At 35.8% G+C, this 20,925-nt stretch overlaps 1 protein-coding gene across 12 annotated transcripts in view; it reads left to right on the forward strand.

The window, feature by feature from the left end:
• Window positions 1–20,925, forward strand: part of RBM26 (RNA binding motif protein 26) — an 87,944-nt gene that overhangs the window by 12,541 nt on the left and 54,478 nt on the right. For all 12 annotated transcript variants that reach the window (XM_035726483.1, XM_035726484.1, XM_035726487.1 and 9 more), the window contains 2 exons: window positions 19,945–20,063; window positions 20,711–20,847. In XM_035726483.1, coding sequence (XP_035582376.1) covers window positions 19,945–20,063; window positions 20,711–20,847 — 256 coding nt within the window. The remainder of the gene's footprint in view (window positions 1–19,944; window positions 20,064–20,710; window positions 20,848–20,925) is intronic.

Raw genomic sequence — 20,925 nt, forward strand, 5'->3', positions numbered from 1 at the left:
GCCCCTCTGAAAATGTGCTTGAGATTTATCCATATTGTTACATATATCTGTAGTTTGGTCCTTTTTACTGCTGAGTAGTATTCCATTGTCAAATGCATGCTATGTAGTTTTAATAATGCCAGTGCTATTTTTTTTTTTTAGTATCGACTAGTTAATTTAACACAATTTTTCTTTTTCTTTTTAATTGAAAATAGTACATACTTGTTTTAATAAAAACTCAAATAGTATAGAAATATAAACCAAAAGTGAGTCTTCCTAACCCCCTTCTTGATTCCCATATGTAAATACAGAATTGTATATTTATAAAAATAAACATACATGTACTATGTTTATGTAGGTATATGCAGTTGACCCTTAAATATCACTGGTTTAAATTGCACGGGTCCACTTATACATGAATGTTTTACCGTACTGTGAATGTATTTTCCTAATAACTGTTAATATTTTCTTTTATCTAGCTTTATTGTAAAAATACAATATATAATTATATATAACATACAAAATGTGTGTTAATTGACTGTTTATATTGTTGGTAAGGTTTCTGGTCAACCGTAGGCTAGTAGAGTTTAAGATTTGGGGGAGTCAGAAGTTATACACAGATTTTTGATTATGTGGGAGTTGTCACCCTTAACCCTTGCACTGCTCCAGGGTCAACTGTAATTTTTTTTAACATAGGATCATGTTGTTCATATGTTATTGTAACTGATGTGGGTAACAGACACTGTACATATCCTCCCATACCATTCTTTGGTTTCCTGTTCTTCCCAGTGGCTCCATAGTATTACATTATGTGAATATACTATATATATTTCTACTTCGTAGAAAAAAAATTAGCTTATTAAAGTATTAAATACCTGCACATAGTTACAAGAAAGAAAACTTGCCAGAAGACTTTGAAAAGTTAAAAGTCCTTCACACTTCTTACCCTAGCACTTTTAATATTAATATGTAGTCTTTATACCTTTAAAATGGCTGATTCCAGTTTTGAGTAGCTCTACCATAGTTTACTAAATCATATTTTTACTTATAATTGTAATTTAGTTTGTTTCCTAGGGTTTTTTTTTTTTTACTTTATAAATAACTGCAGTGAACATCTTGCCATATGTAGTTTCTTTTTCTCTAACTTTTCCTTCTTTCCTTTCTTTCCCTCCCTCTCATTCTCTCTCCATATCTCTCGCTCCCCTTTCCTTCTCTTTTTTGCTTCTCCTCCCCTCCCCACCCCCCTCCCAGTTCTCATTAGAGAGGAATTACTTTCCAGATGTCAGCTAATACTGTTGTTGGAGGCCTTTTTAACATTAAAAGATGTGTGTTTTGAAAGCTCAGCCAGGTGTGCTTTTGGTGGTGGTTGTTTATTTATTTATTTATTTTTAAAGATTTTATTTATTTATTCATGAGAGACAGAGAAGCAGAGGGAGAAGCAGGTTCCCTGCTGAGCAGGGAGCCCGATGCGGGACTCGATCCCAGGACCCTGGGATCATGACCTGAGCCGAAGGCAGACGCTCAACCATATGAGCCACCCAGGCACCCTGGTGGTGATTGTTTAATAAATCCGGTAGTTCAGATAAACTTGTTTTTTGAAGTCATGTACTGCGTTGTGGCAAGTAATTTCTCTAGTGTTCTTGTCTGAGAGCCATTTAAAAAGTGACAGAAGGAGAGAGAGTATGTCAGTATAAATTCTGGTCTGTTTTTGACTTTATAACTTTCTGCATCCTGCTATTCTGACACTCCCTGATGCTTTGCCCACATTCTCCAATTATTAATTTTCCATTGCTTACTGGCAATTTAAAAGTTATGAAAAAGCATTTCTGCAAGTTTAAGATTTATACAAATCTTAAAGTTACCAAAAGTGAAAAATACTTGAATGATTACAGATTCTACATATTATAAGCATTAAAATACGCTGTTCAGCAGATCATTTGTTGCTCTTTGTGATATAGTTTTTTTAATTGAATAAATTTGCTGAGTAACACTGTATAAGTTTAAGGTGTAAAGTGTCACTTTAATTCATTTATGTATCTTAATATGATTGTCGATATAGTGATATTTATCACATAATTATAGTACAATATTATTGTCAGTGTCTCTAATACTGTGAATTAGGTCTCCAAGGCCTCTTTCCTACTCATTACAAGTTGTACCCTTAAACACCATGACACCTGTCTCCCTCCCCCCCATCCCTGGTAGCCATCATTTTACTCTCTTTTTCACAGATTTAAGTTTTTTTATTTTTTATTTATTTTTTTTAAAAGATTTTATTTATTTGAGACAGAAAGAGAGAGAGCACATGAGAGGGGGGAGGGGCAGAGGGAGAAGCAGACTCCCCGCCGAGCAGGGAGCCCGATGCGGGACTCGATCCCGGGACTCCAGGATCATGACCTGAGCCGAAGGCAGTCGCTCAACCAACTGAGCCACCCAGGCGCCCCAGATTTAAGTTTTTTTAGATTTCACATGTAAGTGATTCATACAGTACTTATCCTTCTCTGTCTGATTTATCTTGCTTAGCATAATGTGCCGAAGGTCCATCTTTTTTTTCACAAAAGGAAAGGTATCTTCCTTTCTTGTGGCTGAATAATATTCCATTATGTATTTATGTACCACATCTTTTTTATCCATTTATGTGTTGATGGGCATTTGGGTTGTTTTTAGATCTTGCTGTTGTGAATAATGCTGTGATAAAAATGGAAATTCATATATCTCATTAAAATCTTGTTTTCATTTCCTTTGGGTACATACCCAGAAGTGGAATTGTTCACTGAATGATAGATCTTTTAAAAATTTTGGGGGAACCTCCATGTTATTTTTTTTTAGTGGCTGGGCCACTTTTTGTTCCCGCCAACAATGTATGAGGGTTCTCTCTTCACTACATCCTCACCAGCATCTGTTGTTTCTTGTCTTGATGGTAGCTATTCTAACAGGTGTGAGGCAGTATCTCTTTGTTGTTTTGATTTGCGTTTCCCTGATGATTCACGATACTTAACATCTTTTCATGTGTCTCTTGACCATTTTGATGTTCTCTGGGGAAGTGGCTATTTAGTTCTCATTTTTTAAATTGGAATGTTTCCTTTTGTTTGTTTTTGAGTTGATGGAGTTTTTATATCCTTTGGATATTAACCCCTTCCAATTTATGGTTTACAAAAATCTCCCTTTCTGCGGGTTGTCTTTCATTTTGTTGATGGATTTGTTTGCTCTACAGAAGCCTTTAGTTTGATGTAGTCCCACTTGTTTTTGCTTTTATTGCTTTTGCTTTTGCTTTTGGTGTCGTGTCCGCTTCAAAAACTCATTGCCAGTACCTATGTCAAGGAGTTTACCACCAGTTTTCTTTAAGACCTTTGTTTCAGGTCTCTTAAGTTTGAGTCTTTAATCTATTTTGAGTTAGTTTTTGTATATGGTGTAAGATTTTGGTCCAGTTTTAGTTTTTTGCATATGACTTTCCAAATTTCCCAACATTTATTGAAGAGACTATAGACTGCTTTCCCCATTGTAAATTCTTTGTTATAAATTAATTGACCATGTTTACATGGGTTTATTTTTGGGCTCTGTTCTGTTTTATTGATCTATGTTTTTATGCCAATACCACACTTTTAATTACCTTGTAATATAGTTTGAAATCAGGGAGTATGGTGCCTCTGGCTTTGTTCTTTTATAAGATTGCTTTGACTATTCAGGGTCTTTCATGGTTCCATACAAGTTTTAGAATTGTTTGTTCTATTTATCTGAAAAATACTATTGGAATTTTGATCAGGATTGCACTGAATCTTTAGATTGCTTTGAGCAATGATGGACAATTTCGCAATATTAATTCCTCCGCTCCATAAACATGGGATAGTTTTCCGTTTGTTTCTTTGATTTCTTTCACAGTCTTGTAGTTTTTGTTGTACAGATCTTTCACTTGCTTAAATTTATTCCTAGGTATTTTCTTATTTTCGGTGGTATTGTGAAAGGGATAGTTTTCTTTATTTTTCAGTGTTTCATCATTAGCATAAAGAAATGCAACTGACTTCTGTATGTTGATTTTGTATTTTGCAACTTTACTGCAATCATTGATTAGTTCCAAAAGCTTTTTGGTCGAATCTTTGGGTTTTTTTTTTTTTTTTTTAAATAAAATCATGTCATTGGGAAATAGTGAGTTTTACATCTTATTTTCCAATATGGATGCCTCTTATTCTTTTGACTAGCCTAATTGCTCTAGCAAGGACTTCCAGTTCTATAGTGAATAGGAGAGATGAGAGTGGGCATCATTGTCTTATTCCTGATCTTAGAAGAAAAGCTTTCAGTTTTTCTCCATTGCGTATAATGTGAGCTGTGAGTTTGTCCTATATGATAGCCTTTATTGTGTTGCGGTTATGGCTCTAGTCTGTCAGTTAAGGTTTTTTATTATGAAGGGATGTTGTATATTGTCATGTTTTTTCTACATCTGTTGAGATCGTGTGATTTTCATCTTTCATTTTACTGATACGATGTCTTACATTTGTTGATTTGCATATTTTGAACCATTCTTCCATCCCAGGGATAAATCCCATTTGGTTGTGATGTATACTCCCTTTAATGTGTTCTTGCATTTGGTTTGCTAATATTTTGTTGGGAATTTTTGCATATGTATTCATTAGGGATATTGGTCTGTAGTTTTTTTGTGGTATCCTTATCTGGTTTTGGTGTCAGGGTATCCTTATCTGGTTTTGGTGTCAGGGTAATGCTAGCCTCATAAAAGAAGTCAGGAAGTGTTTCCTCCTCATTATTTTGGAAGACTATGAGGATGATTGGGGTTAATTCTTTAGATGCATCATAGACTTCTCCACTGAAGCCATCTAGTCCTGGCATTTTCTTGTTTTGGGAGATTTTGATTACCCGTTCAATCTCTTTACTAATTATTGGTCTGTTCAGATTTTCTGTTTCTTCTTGATTCAGTTTTGGTAGGCTGTTTCTAGGGATGTATACATTTCATCTAGTTTGTATAATTTGTTGGCATATAATTATTCATAGTACCTGAAGAGTTTATGTATTTCTGTAATAGCTATTGTATTGTAATGCCTTCTTTTTCATTTTTTTTTTTTAAGATTTTATTTATTCATGAGAGATGGGGGTGGGCAAAGGCAGAGGGAGAAGCAGCAGGGAACCCATTGTAGAACTTGATCTCAGGACCCTGGATCAGGACCTGAGCCGAAGGCGGACCCTTAACCAACTGAGCCACCCAGGCACCCTTCTTTTTCATTTCTGATTTTATTTTTTGTTTTTTTTTTTGGAGCGTTCACTTCTTTTCCTCTTAGTCTAGCTAAAGGTTTATCAGTTTTGTTTATCTTTTCAAAGAACCAGCTCTTAGTTTTGTTAATCCTTTCTGATGTTTATCTGGTATTTATTTCATGTATTTCTACTCTAATCATTATTATTTTCTTCTAACTTTGGGCTTAATTTATTCTTTTCTTTGTTCCTTGAGTTGTAAAGTTAAGTTGTTTATATGAGGTATTTCTAATTTTTTAATATATGCACTTACTGCTATAAATTTTCCTCAGAACTGCTTTTGCTGCATCCCACAATATTTGATATGTTGTGTTTATTTCAAGATAATTTTTTATTCCCCATTTGGTTTCTTCTTTGACCCAGTGGTTTGGAAGTACATTGCTTAGTTTCCACGTATTTGTAGATTTTCTTACTTTCCTCTTGTTGATTTCTAGTTTCTACCAGTGTGGTTAGGGAAGATAGTTGGTATGATTTCTGTCTTCCTAAATTTGCCGAGATTTGTTTTGTGGCCTATCTTGTGCTTTGTCTTGGAGACTGTTCCATGTGCAGTTGAGAAGAATGTTTATTTTGCTGCTGTTGGATGGAATGTTCTATATAGGTCTGTTAAGACCATTTGTTCTGAAATGTGGTTCAATTCCAATGTTCCCTTGTTGATTTTCTGCCTTGATAATCTGTCCATAACAGATAGTCGGGTATGGAAATCCCCTACATTTACTTATTGTATTGCTGTTTGTTTTTCCTTTAAGATCTTTTTTAGTTGCTTAATATATTTCATTGCTCAGGATTTGGGAGTGTGTATATTTAACATTGCTATATCTTCTTAATGTATTGACTCTTTTATTATATAATGACATTCTGTGACTCTTGTTACCTTTTTTGGCTTGAAGTCTATTTGTCTAATGTAATTATGGCTCTGCCCACCTTTTTGTTTTTGTTTGCTTCGAATGAATATCATCTTCTATCATTTCACTTTTGAGCCTATGTGTGTCATTAGAGTGGAAATGAGTCTCTTGTAGGCAGCATGTAGTTGGGTTTTGTCTTTTTAATCCATCCAGCCATTCTGCTTTGATTGGTGAGTTAGTTCATTTATGTTTAGGATGATTATTGATATGTAAGGATTTACTACTGCTATTTCATCTTTTTTCTTCTGGTTCTTTTTTTTTTTTTTTCCATTGTTTTTCCTTTTGTTTCTGTCTGTAAGTTGGTTTTCCATGGTGATTTGCTCAGTCTCCCATTTTTTTAGTTTCATGTATCTGCTGTAGATTTTTGCTTTGTGGTTACCATGAGGTTACATAAAAAAAATCTTAGACAAGCAGTCCTTTTTCTGCTAATAAAAATTTATCTTCATTTGCCTATAAAGATTCCATCTTTTTAAACTTCCCCTTTTATATTTTTGATGTCATAAGTTGTATCTTTTTTTTTTTTAAAGATTTTTATTTATTTATTTGAGAGAGAGAATGAGATAGAGAGAGAGAGCATGAGACGGGGGAGGGTCAGAGGGAGAAGCAGACTCCCTGCTGAGCAGGGAGCCCGATGTGGGACTCGATCCCGGGACTCCAGGATCATGACCTGAGCCGAAGGCAGTCGCTTAACCAACTGAGCCACCCAGGCGCCCCATAAGTTATATCTTTTTATATTGTGGTTTCATTATCAAGTTGTAGCTATATTTTTAATAATGTGCTTTTTAAAAATTTCTAATTTTTTTTATGTTAAGTAGGCTCCATGCCCAATGTGAGGCTCGAACTCACAACCCTGAGATCTAGAGTCATATGCTCCACCACCTGAGCCAGCCGGTGCCTCTTTGATACGCTTTTTTAAACCTTTGTGCCATAGTTAAAGAGTTTGATATACTATTCTAAAAAAGAGTTACAGTATTTTAATTCTGAGCATTCTATTTATTACCTTAATCAGAGTTTTCTGTACTTTGGTCTTTTCATTTCAGCTTGAAGAGCTCTTTTTAACTTTTTTTTTTTTTGGGAAGATATATTTATTTTAGAGAGAAAGAAAGGGAGCAAGCAAGCATGGGAGGGAGGGTAAGAGGGAGAGAAAGTCTTAAGTGGATTCCATGCCGAGCATGGAGCCAGATGCAGGGCTCATTTTAACGACACTGAGATTACCACCTGAGTGAAAACCAAGAGTTGGACACTTAGCCAACTGTGCCACTCAGGCACCCCTTAACATTTCTTATGAGCATGTCTAGTGATAGTGAACTCTCTCAACTTCTGTTTGTCTGGGAAAACCTTTTTTCTCCTTTGTATCTCAAAAATAACTGCTAGCGGCTGGTGGTTTTTATCTTTTGAGGGTTTTGAATAGGTTATTCCATTCTCTCTTGGAGTATAGAGTTTCTGCTGAGAAGTCAGCTGATAGCCTTATGGGAGTACCTTTGTAGGTTACTCTCTTTTTTCCTGGGCTTTAAAATTCTTGTTGACTTTTGACAGTTTTCATATAATGTATCTTGGAGAAGGTCTTTTTGTGTTGGTATAATAAGGTGTTCTGTTAGCTTTGTGGTTTTGTATATCCAGTTCTTTCCTTGGGTTTAGGAAGTTCTCAACTATCATTTAAATATGTTCTGTGCTCCCTTCTCCCACTCTTCTTTTTTGAGATACTTTTATTGTGGGGCTTGAATTCATGACCCTGAGATCAAGAGTGTTACGCTTTACTGACTGAGCCAGCCAGGTGCCCTGGGTTTTTTTACTTTTTAAAAATCTTAGTTCTTTCTCCTCTTCCATCTGAATCATTTCTATATTTCTATCCTTGAGTGTGCTAATTCTCTCTTCCATAGGATCTTCTCCATTTCCAGTGCATTCTAATTCATTCTTCATATATTGAGTTCTTCACCCCAGAATTGTGGGTTTTTTTTTTTTTTTACAATTTTAATCTCTCCAGTAAAATACTCCTTTTCTTTGTTAATTTTATCCCTGAGATAATTGAGTTGCTTTTCTGAGTTTTCTAGTAACTCATTGAATTTCTTCATAATAGCTGTTTTATATCCCTTATCAGTTAGATCACAGTATTTCATGTCTTTGGGTTCAGTTGCTGGAAAATTGTCATTTTTTATTGTGACACTATATTACTGTGACTTTTCATGGTGTTTGATAGGAAGTGCTTCGACTTCGCCATTTGAAGTAGTAAACATCTTTCTTATTTTAGGCAAGGTTTTGTTTGCTTTGATTCTTAACAATTCAGCAGGTTTGTAATTAGGAGCCTTCATTTTGTTTCCCAGAAGGTGGCACTATAGTACAAGCTTTTGGTTTCTCTTACCAGAGCTGACTCACGTTAAGGTTGTTCAGCAGGTACATTTAAAAGAAAAAAAAAAGGGGGGGACCAAAGGGTGGCTGCAGAGCTTGGGGAGAGGTGTATATTTAGCACTTCAGGGTTTTGGTATGCTAGTGGTCTGCGGGGGATCCTCAAGTTGGTGGTGGTGGTGGGGGTACCAGAGGTCCATGGGTGGTCCTCTTACCTCCCCGGGGCAGATAGCAGGAGACCCTTTCCTTCAGTTCTCTTTGCCTACTTCCCTTTCCTTCCCCTCTTCCCAGTCACTGTGGTCTCTCTGCAGAGAGAGCAACTGGTTTTTGTAGCTTTAGCATGCATGGTCAGACAGAGCCCTATTCTCCTGCCTTTACCCACCACCTCCTCTGCTGCAAAGGTTGTGCTGGCTTCCTGCTGGACCAGGCACCACCTTGTCTGCTGTTGCTATAGCCTCTGTGATCCAGTCCACTCACTTCTGGGTGCACAGATGGATAGATCTCTCAGGTGTTCTGCTATCCTGTGCAGAGGTGCTTTTTTCCCTCTTCAGTTATGGATATCTAATTAGTTGTAAATCAAAGAGGAGAGAAAAAGGGAAGGAGTCATGTTGCAATGATGCTGATGTCTAATATAGTTTTAAATGTAATAAGTACTTCAAGACCTTTTGGGGGGCATTTTATAAGAGATTGCCAATGTGACTATAGTCATAGGTTTATATTATTTTTATATCTCTAGTACTTTACCTTTTTTTTTTTTTTAAGATTTTATTTATTTATTTGACAGAGACAGCGAAGAGGGAACACAAGCAGAGGGAGTGGGAGAGGGAGAAGCAGGCTTCCCGCGGAACAGGGAGCCCAATGCGGGGCTTGATCCCAGGACCCTGGGATCATGACCTGAGCCGAAGGCAGACGCTTAACGACCGAGCCACTCAGGCGCCCCTTTACTTTACCTTTTATAAAGTTTCATTCTTTATAATAGTGAACGAGGTAGATCCCATTTGAAAACTGTTCATACACTTGCAGTGACCAGTCTCTGAAGTTTTTCATGCACTCTCTCAAATTGGATTCTCTTAAAGTTTGAAGCTTCTGATGACATTAAATAGCCAGAATTGGAAGAACATTTCTGTGAGGAATTAGGACTATTCATTTTGGTTAGGAAGAGGCTTTTAAATCCAGCAGCCTTTGTTGGTTTCAGAGTTAGATTAAATTTTGTTGCCATGCTGAAGTGTTTGGACGTTTTGGGGACTAGCTTGTGGTATACTGGGAAAGATAAATCTGGGTAGTAACTTGATCAGTTTTTTTTTTTTTTTTTAAAGGATACTGGGGTGTGTAGATGTTTGATTATATAGCGTTTTTGGAGGCAAAGAAGATTAGTTAGCAGTTTTTTCTTGTAGATTTAAGAGTGAGTTGTGAAATGCCTGAATTTGGACTTCGGCAGGAGATTGAGAAGAAATGGCAATATTCTTGGGACTTGTGTACTGAATATATATGAGGAGGAAAGGCAAGGAGGAAAGACTTGTCAGTATGCTGAGACATTTTATTGACTTTTTTTGTATCTGTGACAGGTCTTTGAACTTGTCATAATTGGTTTTGACCTAAACTAAGAGCTGTTTTTTGTGAGTTTTTGTTGATAATACTCTTGATTTAATGTGCTCTTACATAGTATGGTAATTAGTTGCTACTTTTCAACACATTGTAGTTGGGTCTGGGGAAAAGGTAGACATAGTTACCTAGAATCCCTGTAGGGGAAACAGACAAGCATAGCATACCCATAGCAACAATTTAACAGGACAGACATGCTTACAGATCTTAAGGTCTGGCATTTCAGGAAAAATTTATAGAATGTTTCTACTTAGTTGAATTTTGTTATTTATCTCTTCCAAAGGGTTAAAATTTACTCATGAGTATTCAGAAAGGGGGATTCTGTGGCTCTTGAAAAACAGGTAGGGGGAATTTCTTTTTATTTTCAGGTTACATACTGAATTATTTTAAAGTTCAGTTAGCTAAGTTTTTTTTTTTCAGACTTCTTGTCTTAGTGCTATTTCTTTTGGATAATTCTGTCTCTTCTTGGTTATGAAAGAAAATGGTTCCTGGCTTCCTCTCTCTCTTAGTAACTGAAAGGATGAAATACCTCGGCTCTGGTTTATAAGTAGGTAAAATGTGAATATGAGTAACTGAAGAGGTAGGTAGCCTTTGGAGGCCAGAGTCCTTTCCCAGAGAACTCAAGTCTTCTCTGAATTGGAATATAAAACATGTACTAAATGTGCAGTTTTGCTGTGGGCTGCCATATCAGCATTTCACCTCCAGTCCCACTTTTAAGAGAGAGTTCTGTGACATGATACTATAACTATACCTGTCTGTGCTCAGTTTGCCATTTGGGCTACTGTTATTTGCTGTGAACAGCATAGAGTTTTCCAATCTGAGTTGGTGGGCCTTGTCTTTGAGAAGATGAGGATTGACTTTGTCTTTGAATCAGTTACTTAACAGATACTTTTAAAATGAATTTTAAAACCGTGGTTCTCAAGTGTGATGGGAGGACTCCTGAGCTTTCCTGAGACCTTTCATAGGGTCTGTGAAGTCCTCCCTTTTCTAACTATAGATCTGTATGAGGTCAGATTTCTTTATGCATTTCAACCAAAATAGTATATCCCAACAGATTGAATATAAAAGTAGATATTAAAATTGTTCTGTCGTCTTTTAAGCCAGACATTTAATGGTATTTGCAAAATTGTGACACATTGTCAGTTTTCTCACCAAATTTTTATTCTGTTGTAGAAATATAATTGTTTTTTCATTAAAAAATAGGGTATTTAGTTTCAGGGGAGGCTTTTACTCATGGAACTCTGCCCATCCCTGCCCTGCGTAGGGAAATGACCCAAACTGGGGAAGATTCTTGAGTAATTTTCAAGGACCAATATGATGCAGGAGGAGAGGAAAGCAGTCCCCTTTCCCTGGATTCACTAGCTATCAGAATGATGTAAACCTGGAGCTGCTCAGGGCTGTTTTTGTTGCCATGTGGAGAGGGCCTGCTTAAAATGAAATGAATTCAAGGGAAAGCAGAATGGAAAGAGGGTCCTGGTGATATCATTTGAACTCCTGAATCCAGCTGTGCCTAAAGTTAGCCTTACACCCTTAGAGTCTCCATTTATTAAATTCCTCCTTTTGAATGCCACCCCCCCCAAGGGCTTCTTATGTTAAATTGTAGGTTTGTTATTTATTTGATTTGTTATTTTAAACTAATTTAATTTTTTTCAGTTTTGCTAATATGGTAAATATTGATAGATGTAGCCCTTTTAAATAAAAGCTCTTTGGAGTTCTCTATAGTTTTTAACATGTAAATCGATCTTGAGACCAAAATGTTTGAGGACTACTGTTCTCAAGGAAAGAAGGCATTGCTGCTATTTCTTGGGTAATACAGGGAATGAGAGAACTGACTGAATAGTTTTCAGTGTTGTAATTACATGTAATTACATGTAGTGGTTAAGTTTGCAGTGGTAAGAAGTGATTTGTATTACACTCATGGATGGATCATGTTTAGATATGAAGTGGGTATGATAATTCTTAATGAATAACTTTTGCTGTAGCTAATTACTACATACAAATAATCCATTTTTGCTTCCTTATTTGAATTGAATGAAACTGTATAGTAAACAATGGCAATTGAATTTTTCAGTGTATGTATTATATTTGTTGTAATAGGATTTGGAGTTTTAAAAGAGTAATCCTAAGTACAGAATAATAGAACTATGACTTTGATGCAAATTAGATATTTTTCTTGAATATAAAGTGAAAATTTGGAAGGAACAGATGTGGGTGTATATCCGTGTTCTAAAGTTACTGAGTTAACATATTTAAATTTAATTTTTAATTTCCACTGCCACCTCCAGCTACACCTTCTCAAGATTACCAAAAATGGAAGCTTGGGTTAAATTCCTTCAGTTATCTTCCACTGAATTTCTAAAGCCTCCAAGAAACTTGAGCAAAGCAAAACAAACTTCTTTTTGAAAGAATGTACTGGAAGGCTAGCTTTTCTTGTTTTCCTTGTCATTACTATTTTGAAAGTCCTAAATTGAAAAGTAAAAACTAATATGAAGAGTGTGTTAGGAAGATTAATTTACAGTCTTTATATCTAAGAGTGATTTGATTCATGTCAGTTCTTTTGGGAGGTTTTATTTTATTATTAACATTTGATTTTCTGCATTGCTTTGGCTTCTCCAACTTTTTTAGCATATGTACTTCCCTCCTCAGATACTTTTGGAAAAGAATGACCTTCTTAGATGGTTACCCCTACTAATGTTTTTCATTATTATTACTATATCCTTAACACAAATTCAGAGATTGTTAAAATTTTACTTTTATGCCTTTAAAATCATTGGTTTGAATGACTTCATGGTGATCTGGACCTTTAATTTGTTAAAGCTCATTGAGCATTTGATTTTAAATCTTTAAAGAGGTGAGAGATTAGATATCCAGCTGTTCATGAATACTCTGTTTTCTCCAACTCACTGGACTCCTGTGCCTCATGTATAAGTAGGTGTCCAGTTCAGACCTTTTTTGTTGGGCTCCCTCGGCCTGGGCTGTCCTTTTTCCAGATAGCCCAAAGCTTGCTTGTACTCCATTTTGATCCCTGTTTAAATTCTGATCCCTGTTTAAATGGTTACTTCATCAGGGTTCTTCCTTGATGATTTCATCTAATATATATTCATTCATTTTTTTCTCCTCTTTCTTGTTCTTTCCTCTTTCCTTCTCTTCATTCCTTTTACTCTGTATTTTATCTTCATGCTTTACATTATTTTTCCTCAGAGCACTTGTCTACATGTCAATATGTTGTGTGTATCTATGTACGTATTGTGTCTCCTCCACTGGAGCTTCAACAGCCCCAGTGTAAATTCTGTGAGGACAAGGACTGAATTTTTTTTCGAAGTTGCATCATCAGGATCTAGAACAGTGCCTTACATAGTAGGTGCTTGTTAAATATTTTTGAAAGATGAATGTGATATTTGGAAGATAATCAACTTATTTTATTCTAAGTACTTCATGAAGATGAAAAAGAAAGGGTCCTTAATAAAAGTGAGCTGTTGATCTAGTGAGATAGATTTGTATATATTCTCTCTTTCTCTGTATTCTCTCTTAGGTACTGTGTTAGGCCCAGAGGCTACACATGTGTGTAAGAACTTCTGTTTTTGGGTTTTGGTATGTTTTTGATAAAACTCTCATATAGCACGTATTTTATCTGTAGTGCCAGGTCACTTAAATTTTTTTATTGCTAATATTTACAAAATAATTGAAAAGAATACTATATTATATTTCATATATTTGTCACAGTATTCCACAAACAAAATTAAACCTAAGGATTATACTCTTTCAGGTTTGTGAGGGATTTACTATTCAATCCAGTGCTTATCTGCCAGGGGCTGTTCAGCCTGTGCTTGAAACCATTCTAATGATGGAAAATGCACTTTTCTTTCAAGCAGTTTATTCTGCCTTTGGGAGGCCTCTGATTATTAAAAAAGTTCATCTCTATTTTAAGCCAAAATCTGTTCCTTCCACTTATTGGTTCTAATTATATCCCGTGGAGGATGTCTTGAATAAGTGTAATCTTTCTTGTGATAGCCCTTCAATTATTTGAAAACCTACCAAGTTCTCTCTGACATTTCAATTTTCCAGGCTGAGAATCCCTTGTAAGCTCTCTGATACTGATATCCATTTACCATTCTGGTCATTTTCTGGGAATCTGTTTGAGTTTGCTTATGTATTTGTAAAAGGTGACACCTTGAAGTGAAAGCAGTGGCTCTCCCTACGACTTGGGAACTGCGCTGTTTCCTCTCTAGTACTGTTTTCTTATTGCATCTTTATGATTTAAGGTTTCCCCCAACCATTTCACACTTTATCTCATTTGACATACTAAAATACTTAGTTGCTCCTCCTCCACCCCGCCTTTCACAAATGCTGTTGGCAGGTCGTGTCTCATGCCGGCCTTATTTTGTAGTTTGTTTTGCCCACCCAACCCTCTCAATCCCCCAACACACACACACACACACACACACACACACACACACACACACACACACACACACACACACACACACACACACGTAATTGGAGCACTCTGTGGTTAGTTTGATGCTTTATTGGCAGATTCTGTACTTACTGGATTGAGAAGTCTTTATGGAACATAGAATCAGTGGGAATTCAGCCTGTTTGCTTAGATATGGATGAAGTCTGTCACTCAGTGTTCTTTGTACTTAAACATTTTCAAAATCTGTCCCCTTTCTCTCTCTGATCTGAAAGATTTCAGTCCCACTTTTCTTTAACTGTTTCTAGAATGCTAGTAACATAGCATAGGGTAAAGTCTAGCTCTGACAAGATCTGTTCATTCAGACTGCAAACCTATCATCAGCAGTGGCAACTGGTGCCGTAAAGTACTGTATGAATAGTCTTGCTTGCCATGGAGACTTTTTTTTTTTTAAATTATCCCTTACTATCTTAATATAATTTTCTTTTGATTAGGTAGTTTAAACATTTTTACTGCATTAATTTTGCGTAGCAGGTTGTTGCTGGGTGTTCAGATGAAGTAGCATTGGCACTTTTAATTAAAACGTAGAAAAGAGAACGCGTATTTTACCCTTTCTCCTTAATTTATAACGTGGCATATTATTAAACTTCTATAGTTCAGATATTCTTTTACTTAGCTGTAATTTACAAGTACATATCTTTTTTTTAAAAAATATTAAATATGAAATGACTTTTTATCGGATTTAAGAAAAATTGCCTCTCAAATGTAAATTCACCCATTTTGCCATTAAATGTGAAATTATAAACCTTGTTTCTACTGTATAATTTGCAGTTTAACAAATTTTAAAGAGTAATTTGCCCTTTCAGACTGTGTCAAGGATTTAGAATTTTTGTGTATGGTAGTTGATTTGCTGTGGTGGTTGTGATTTTATTTTATTTTTTTTATTCAGTTCAGTAGCTTCCTGTAGGAGATGTTGAGCAGTGATTGTTCAGGAATGATTCTGTCTTGTTTTATAAAACTGTGGTCTATAAACCATAATAAATACAGAAATCACAAAGGCCTTTTTCTGCATTTTTTTATAAAGATTTTATTTATTTGAGAGAGAGCTCGAATAGTGGGGAGCAGAAGAGGGAGAGGGAGAAGCAGACTCCCTGCTGAACAGGGAGCCCAACGTGGGGCTCAATCCCAGGACCCTGAGGTCATGACCTGAGCTGAAGGCGGACACTTAACTGACTGAGCCACCCCAGCACCCTTATATTTTTAACTGCTAAAATTTTGATTGACTTAAAGTATCATATTTAGAAAAGTAACGGAGTGGCAGTGGAATAGATTTGGTGTTTAGTTAAGAGAAATGTGAAGTCACGGTTAAGTCATTAGCAAGGCCATTATTAAGTTGAAAATTCACAATAAGACCAATGTTGAATTAAATTATAGGATTTGGACTCAATGTGGAGACTCTAAATTTATTTATCTATTTTTAAAGATTTTTATTTATTTATTCGACAGAGAGCGAGAACAGGAACACAAGCAGGGGGAGCGGGAGGGGGAGAAGCAGGCTCTCAGTGGAGCAGGGATCCCGGTGTGGGGCTCAATCCCAGGACTCTGGGATCATGATCTGAGCTGAAGGCAGAAGCTTAATGACTGAGCCACCCAGGCGCCCCTCTAAATTTGTTTATTAACAGCAGTTGCAATAAAACAGTATAACATAGTGGTAGTATTATGTTTCACAGTGATTTTTCAGTAAACTGAAGTATGTTTAGCTTGATGTCTAGTTAAGTGTTTAGTTGACTGTGCTTATTCAGATTACCTAACCTGAATAGGCATTGTTTCATGATTCGTCATGCAGTATTACCAAATTGCTGGATGTAAGTATATCTATAGATCATCATGAGGTTATATTTGTCCCATTTCTTTGTGCTTATTTCATCACAGATGTAAGTATTTCTGTGCTCATTATGATAAAACATGAAAAAATCATAAATCATTTTGTCTGTATTTTTTTAAAAGGTTAGTTTAAGTATATTGAAGTAAATTTCAAAGAAAAAGTCTTTACAAAAATCTTTCATGTACCATTAAAGTAGAATTTTTTCTTGTTTCTTGTTTAATAGCCCATTTCAAGTCTTTGTAAATAAATGGAAATAGATCTATGAGAAAAGTATGATTACTGACAAATTATCCTGCAACTTAACTTAGTAACACAGCAGACATTTATCCCCTCATGACATTTATCATTCCTGTGTCAGGAATTTGGAAGCAGGTTAGTGGAGTATTTCTGGCTCTGAATCATGAGATTGCAGTTAAGCTGTAGATCAGTTCTGCAGTCTTCTCAAGGTTCTACGGTGACTAGAATCGGCTTCCAAGCTCATTCACATATGGGTATTGGCAAGAGACCTCAGTCCTCTTGACTGTTGACTGGAACCCTCATTTCATTGCCACATGGTGCTTTCCATAAGGCTGCTTGAGTGTCCTTGGAACATAGCAGCTGTTGTCTCTAGAAGTGATTCCAGAGAGAGAGCAAGGATGATGCCACAATACTTTGTATGTCCTAGTCTCAGAAGGTAGACACCATCACTTCTGCTGTTTGTTTAGAAGCAAGTCCCTAAATTGAGCCTACTCTCAAAGGGTGGGGAATCAGGCTCTACCTTCTAAAGGGAGGAGTGAAGAATTGGAAGACGTATTTAATGACCACAGTAACGTAGACTAGGAAGTCTTAGAACATATGATAAATGCTATACTAGTTCCTTAATAGACTATTTGTCAGTTCTGACGCTGTATTAAATTTATCTGTGTAGCCTTTATAATACAACAAAGCAAAACACAAATGGTTGAATTACGCCTGTTGATTCACTTGCAGTCAGGTTTTTCTATAGGTGTTTTCTACTGTGCAACCAAAGTTCTTCATTGTCTTTTTCTTTTTAAGATTTTATTTATTTATTTGACAGTGAGAGAGGGAACACAAGCAGGGGGAGTGGGAGAGGGAGAGGCAGGCCTCCCACTGAGCAGGGAGCCCGATGTGGGGCTCAATCCCAGGACCCTTGGATCATGACCTGAGCTGAAGGCAGACACTTAACGACTGAGCCACCCAGGTGCCCTCTTCATTGTCTTTTTAAAGATGTACTTTTCGATTCAGTGACCTAGGTTACTGCTATACTTTTGTAGAACTGTTACAGAATAGAGCTAATAAATACAGTATGTACAGTTCATGGCACAAACTAGGTGTTCGGTAGATAGATGTTAGTGCTTGGCTGTTGCTACTATTTTATTCTTATTTAGCCTAACTTGTAAAATGACCATTAATTACATGGGTAACAATCTTAGCTTAGTTGAAAAACAATTATCTGGCTTTTTGTCAGGATTGGGCATGGCTCAGGCATCAAAAACTTTCTTTGCTCACTCTGTTCCTCCTTCACTTAACCCCCACTATCTCCCCCCATCCAAAAAAAAAAGCAATAACCATAATTACTTGTTTGTACTTCCACATATTTATTATTCACATATAAGCCAATCCAAATATATAATTTCTTCTCTTTCCCCCACACAAATGGTAACATGATAGCCGGTTTTCTTCAACCTTTTTTTTTTTTTAATTTATTAACATATAATGTATTATTTGTTTCAGGGGTACAGGTCTGTGATTCAACAGTCTTACACAATTCATAGCACTCACCATAGCATATACCCTCCCCAGTGTCCATCACCCGGCCACCCCATCCCTCCCACCCCCCACCACTCCAGCAACCCTCAGTTGGTTTCCTGAGATTAAGAATCTCTTATGGTTTGTCTCCCTCTCTGGTTTCGTCCTGTTTCATTTTTCCCTCTCTTCCCCTATGATCCTCTGTCTTGTTTTTCAAATTCGTCATTATCAGTGAGTTCATATGATACTTGTCTTTGTCTGATTGACTTATTTTGCGTAGCATAATACCCTCTAGTTCCATCCATGTCGTTGCAAATGGCAAGATTTCATTTTTTTGATGGCTGCGTAATATTCCATTGCATATGTACACCACATCTTCTTTATCCATTCATCTGTTGATGGACATCTAGGCTCTTTCCATAGTTTGGCTATTGTGGACATTGCTGCTATAAACTCTACCTTGCTTTTTGAATATAACAAATTGATAAGGAAAATTTCTCTATGATTGGAACACTTCCTCATTCTTTTTTTGTGTCTTTTTGCTGTATTCCATTCCCTTGTGTAGATTAGTATAATTTCTTTTTCCAGTCCTCTGTAAATGGACATTTTGCACATTTTTTATTTTGCAATCAGTGTGACAATGACCTGTGTATGTGTCACTTTGAATATGTAAGTATGTCTGTAAAGTAACTTCAGAGAAATAGAATTGCTAGGTCATTTGCACTTGTGATTGTATGCTACCAGTCTCCTCACAGCAGCCACAGTGTTTAAAAACTGTGTATCCCCATACCTTATCTGCAGAATATATATTCATATCTTTAGATTTTGCCAGCTTTATAGCTGAAAAATGGTATTTCAATATAGCTTAAGTGAATTTCTCTTACGAATGAGGGTGTATTTTTACTCATATTTAGACTTACTTTTTCTCTTTAGTATCTATTCATATTCTTTATCTTCTTTCCCTTAGGATTTTGGTCTTAACTGATTGATAGAAACTACATATTAGGAGAATTCACTTTTTGGAATGGGTTAAATTATTTGAACTTTTTTTATTTGTCTTTTGACTTTTCATTCTGAAGTTTTTGCCTTTGTTTTTGTATAATCAAATTACTCTTGTAATACAGATTTCTGTCATTATTCAGAAAGCCTTCATTACTCCAGAGTTATAAAATAACTTCCTTGTTTTTTTCCTAATACTTTAGTGGTTTCATATTTTTCAGTTTTAGATTTATCGTGGTGTATGGAATCAGTTATAGAACCAACTTAGTTTTTAATAACTGTCACTTGTCTCAATATCATTTATTGTATAGTTCATCTCTTGCACATTGACTTGGACGCCACCTTTATAAAATCAAAATTCATATATTTATTTATTTGGGTCTGTTTCTAAAGTTGTATGTTTTCACGTTTTCTTTTAGTGCCCTCTCTGTCTGGGTTTTCTAGCTGTTTAGTTCTTGGGGTAGGGGAAAGGGGAGGGCACTTTTTGTGTTTTTATTGGTTCCACGCTAATAGTTTTTGATGCTCTGGTACTGTTTTTACTTTGTTATAACTTCTCTTTTTAATAATAATAAAGCCTACCGAGTTTATACATTAGTACAAATGTGGAAGAATACGGAATAATGGCTATGTATGTCATGTAAAATATATTACTATAAGGGAGAACTTATATTTCTTCATTGCCTTCCATGGGGTAGGTGCTTTTTACATATAATTCAGTTAACTATCATACCAACTAAGTCTGTTTGTAACTGGAATTTTTAGAATGTGCAGTTGTTTATGGCTAAATTTCCTTCAACATTGCTTTTTTTCTTCAGTTGTGATGCAGATCCATCAGCCCTAGCAAAATATGTTCTCGCTTTGGTAAAGAAAGACAAAAGTGAGAAAGAGTTAAAGGCATTATGTATTGATCAACTGGATGTATTTCTTCAAAAAGGTAAGATCTTTGGTTTAAAAATAGTAGTTTATTTTAATAAATCCTTTAAAGCAAGACTTTCCATAATATTAAAGGAACTCAATAAGAGAACAGACTCTAATTATAGCAAAGTTGAATAAACAGTATTATTACTGATTATAGTTATAGCTTATTTATAATGAAAACCTTTTTCATTAATATCTTTATTCTCTTTCTTAAAGGAAGCCGATATTTCTCCTTAAAAGATTAAGTAAATAAATGCTTGTTTATTTAAAAATCGTACTGCTTAAGAAACTACTTGGGATGTTGTCTAGATAGTGTTTCTAACTTTTTTCACTTTGCTACCATCTAGATGATAATATTTGTGTTTGGCACTCTGGGCGCAGGGTACCTGGAGACTAGTCATGGCTGGAAGCCACGGGCCCAGAAGCTCTGGCCATCCTAGTTCCACTACCCTGAAATTGAATAGGTTTAGTATTACCATAGGATTTGTGTCATGACACACTGGTTGGGAAGCTGTTGGTCTTAGTTTAATTTCTAGAGTTATAAAAGTCAGTGTGTATTTCATCATATTGAACTCTGATGTATAGAAGGGGAGAATTCATATCTTAGCAAATGTCTTTAATCTGCGGGTTTTTGGTTTTTTGATTTTTTTTTTTTTTTGTTAGAGACGCAGATATTTGTGGAAAAGCTTTTTGATGCTGTGAATACAAAGAGTTACCTACCTCCTCCAGAGCAGCCATCATCAGGAAGCTTAAAGGTAGAATTTTTTCAGCACCAAGAAAAAGATATAAAAAAAGAGGAGGTAAGGATTTGTGTTAAACTTTAGATGTTCTTTAAAAACATATAAGGAATAATTAAACTGAGGTTTACTTGCTTTGTT

This window comes from Zalophus californianus, chromosome 3 (genome assembly GCF_009762305.2).
Source record: "Zalophus californianus isolate mZalCal1 chromosome 3, mZalCal1.pri.v2, whole genome shotgun sequence".
Taxonomy (NCBI): Eukaryota; Metazoa; Chordata; class Mammalia; order Carnivora; family Otariidae; genus Zalophus; species Zalophus californianus.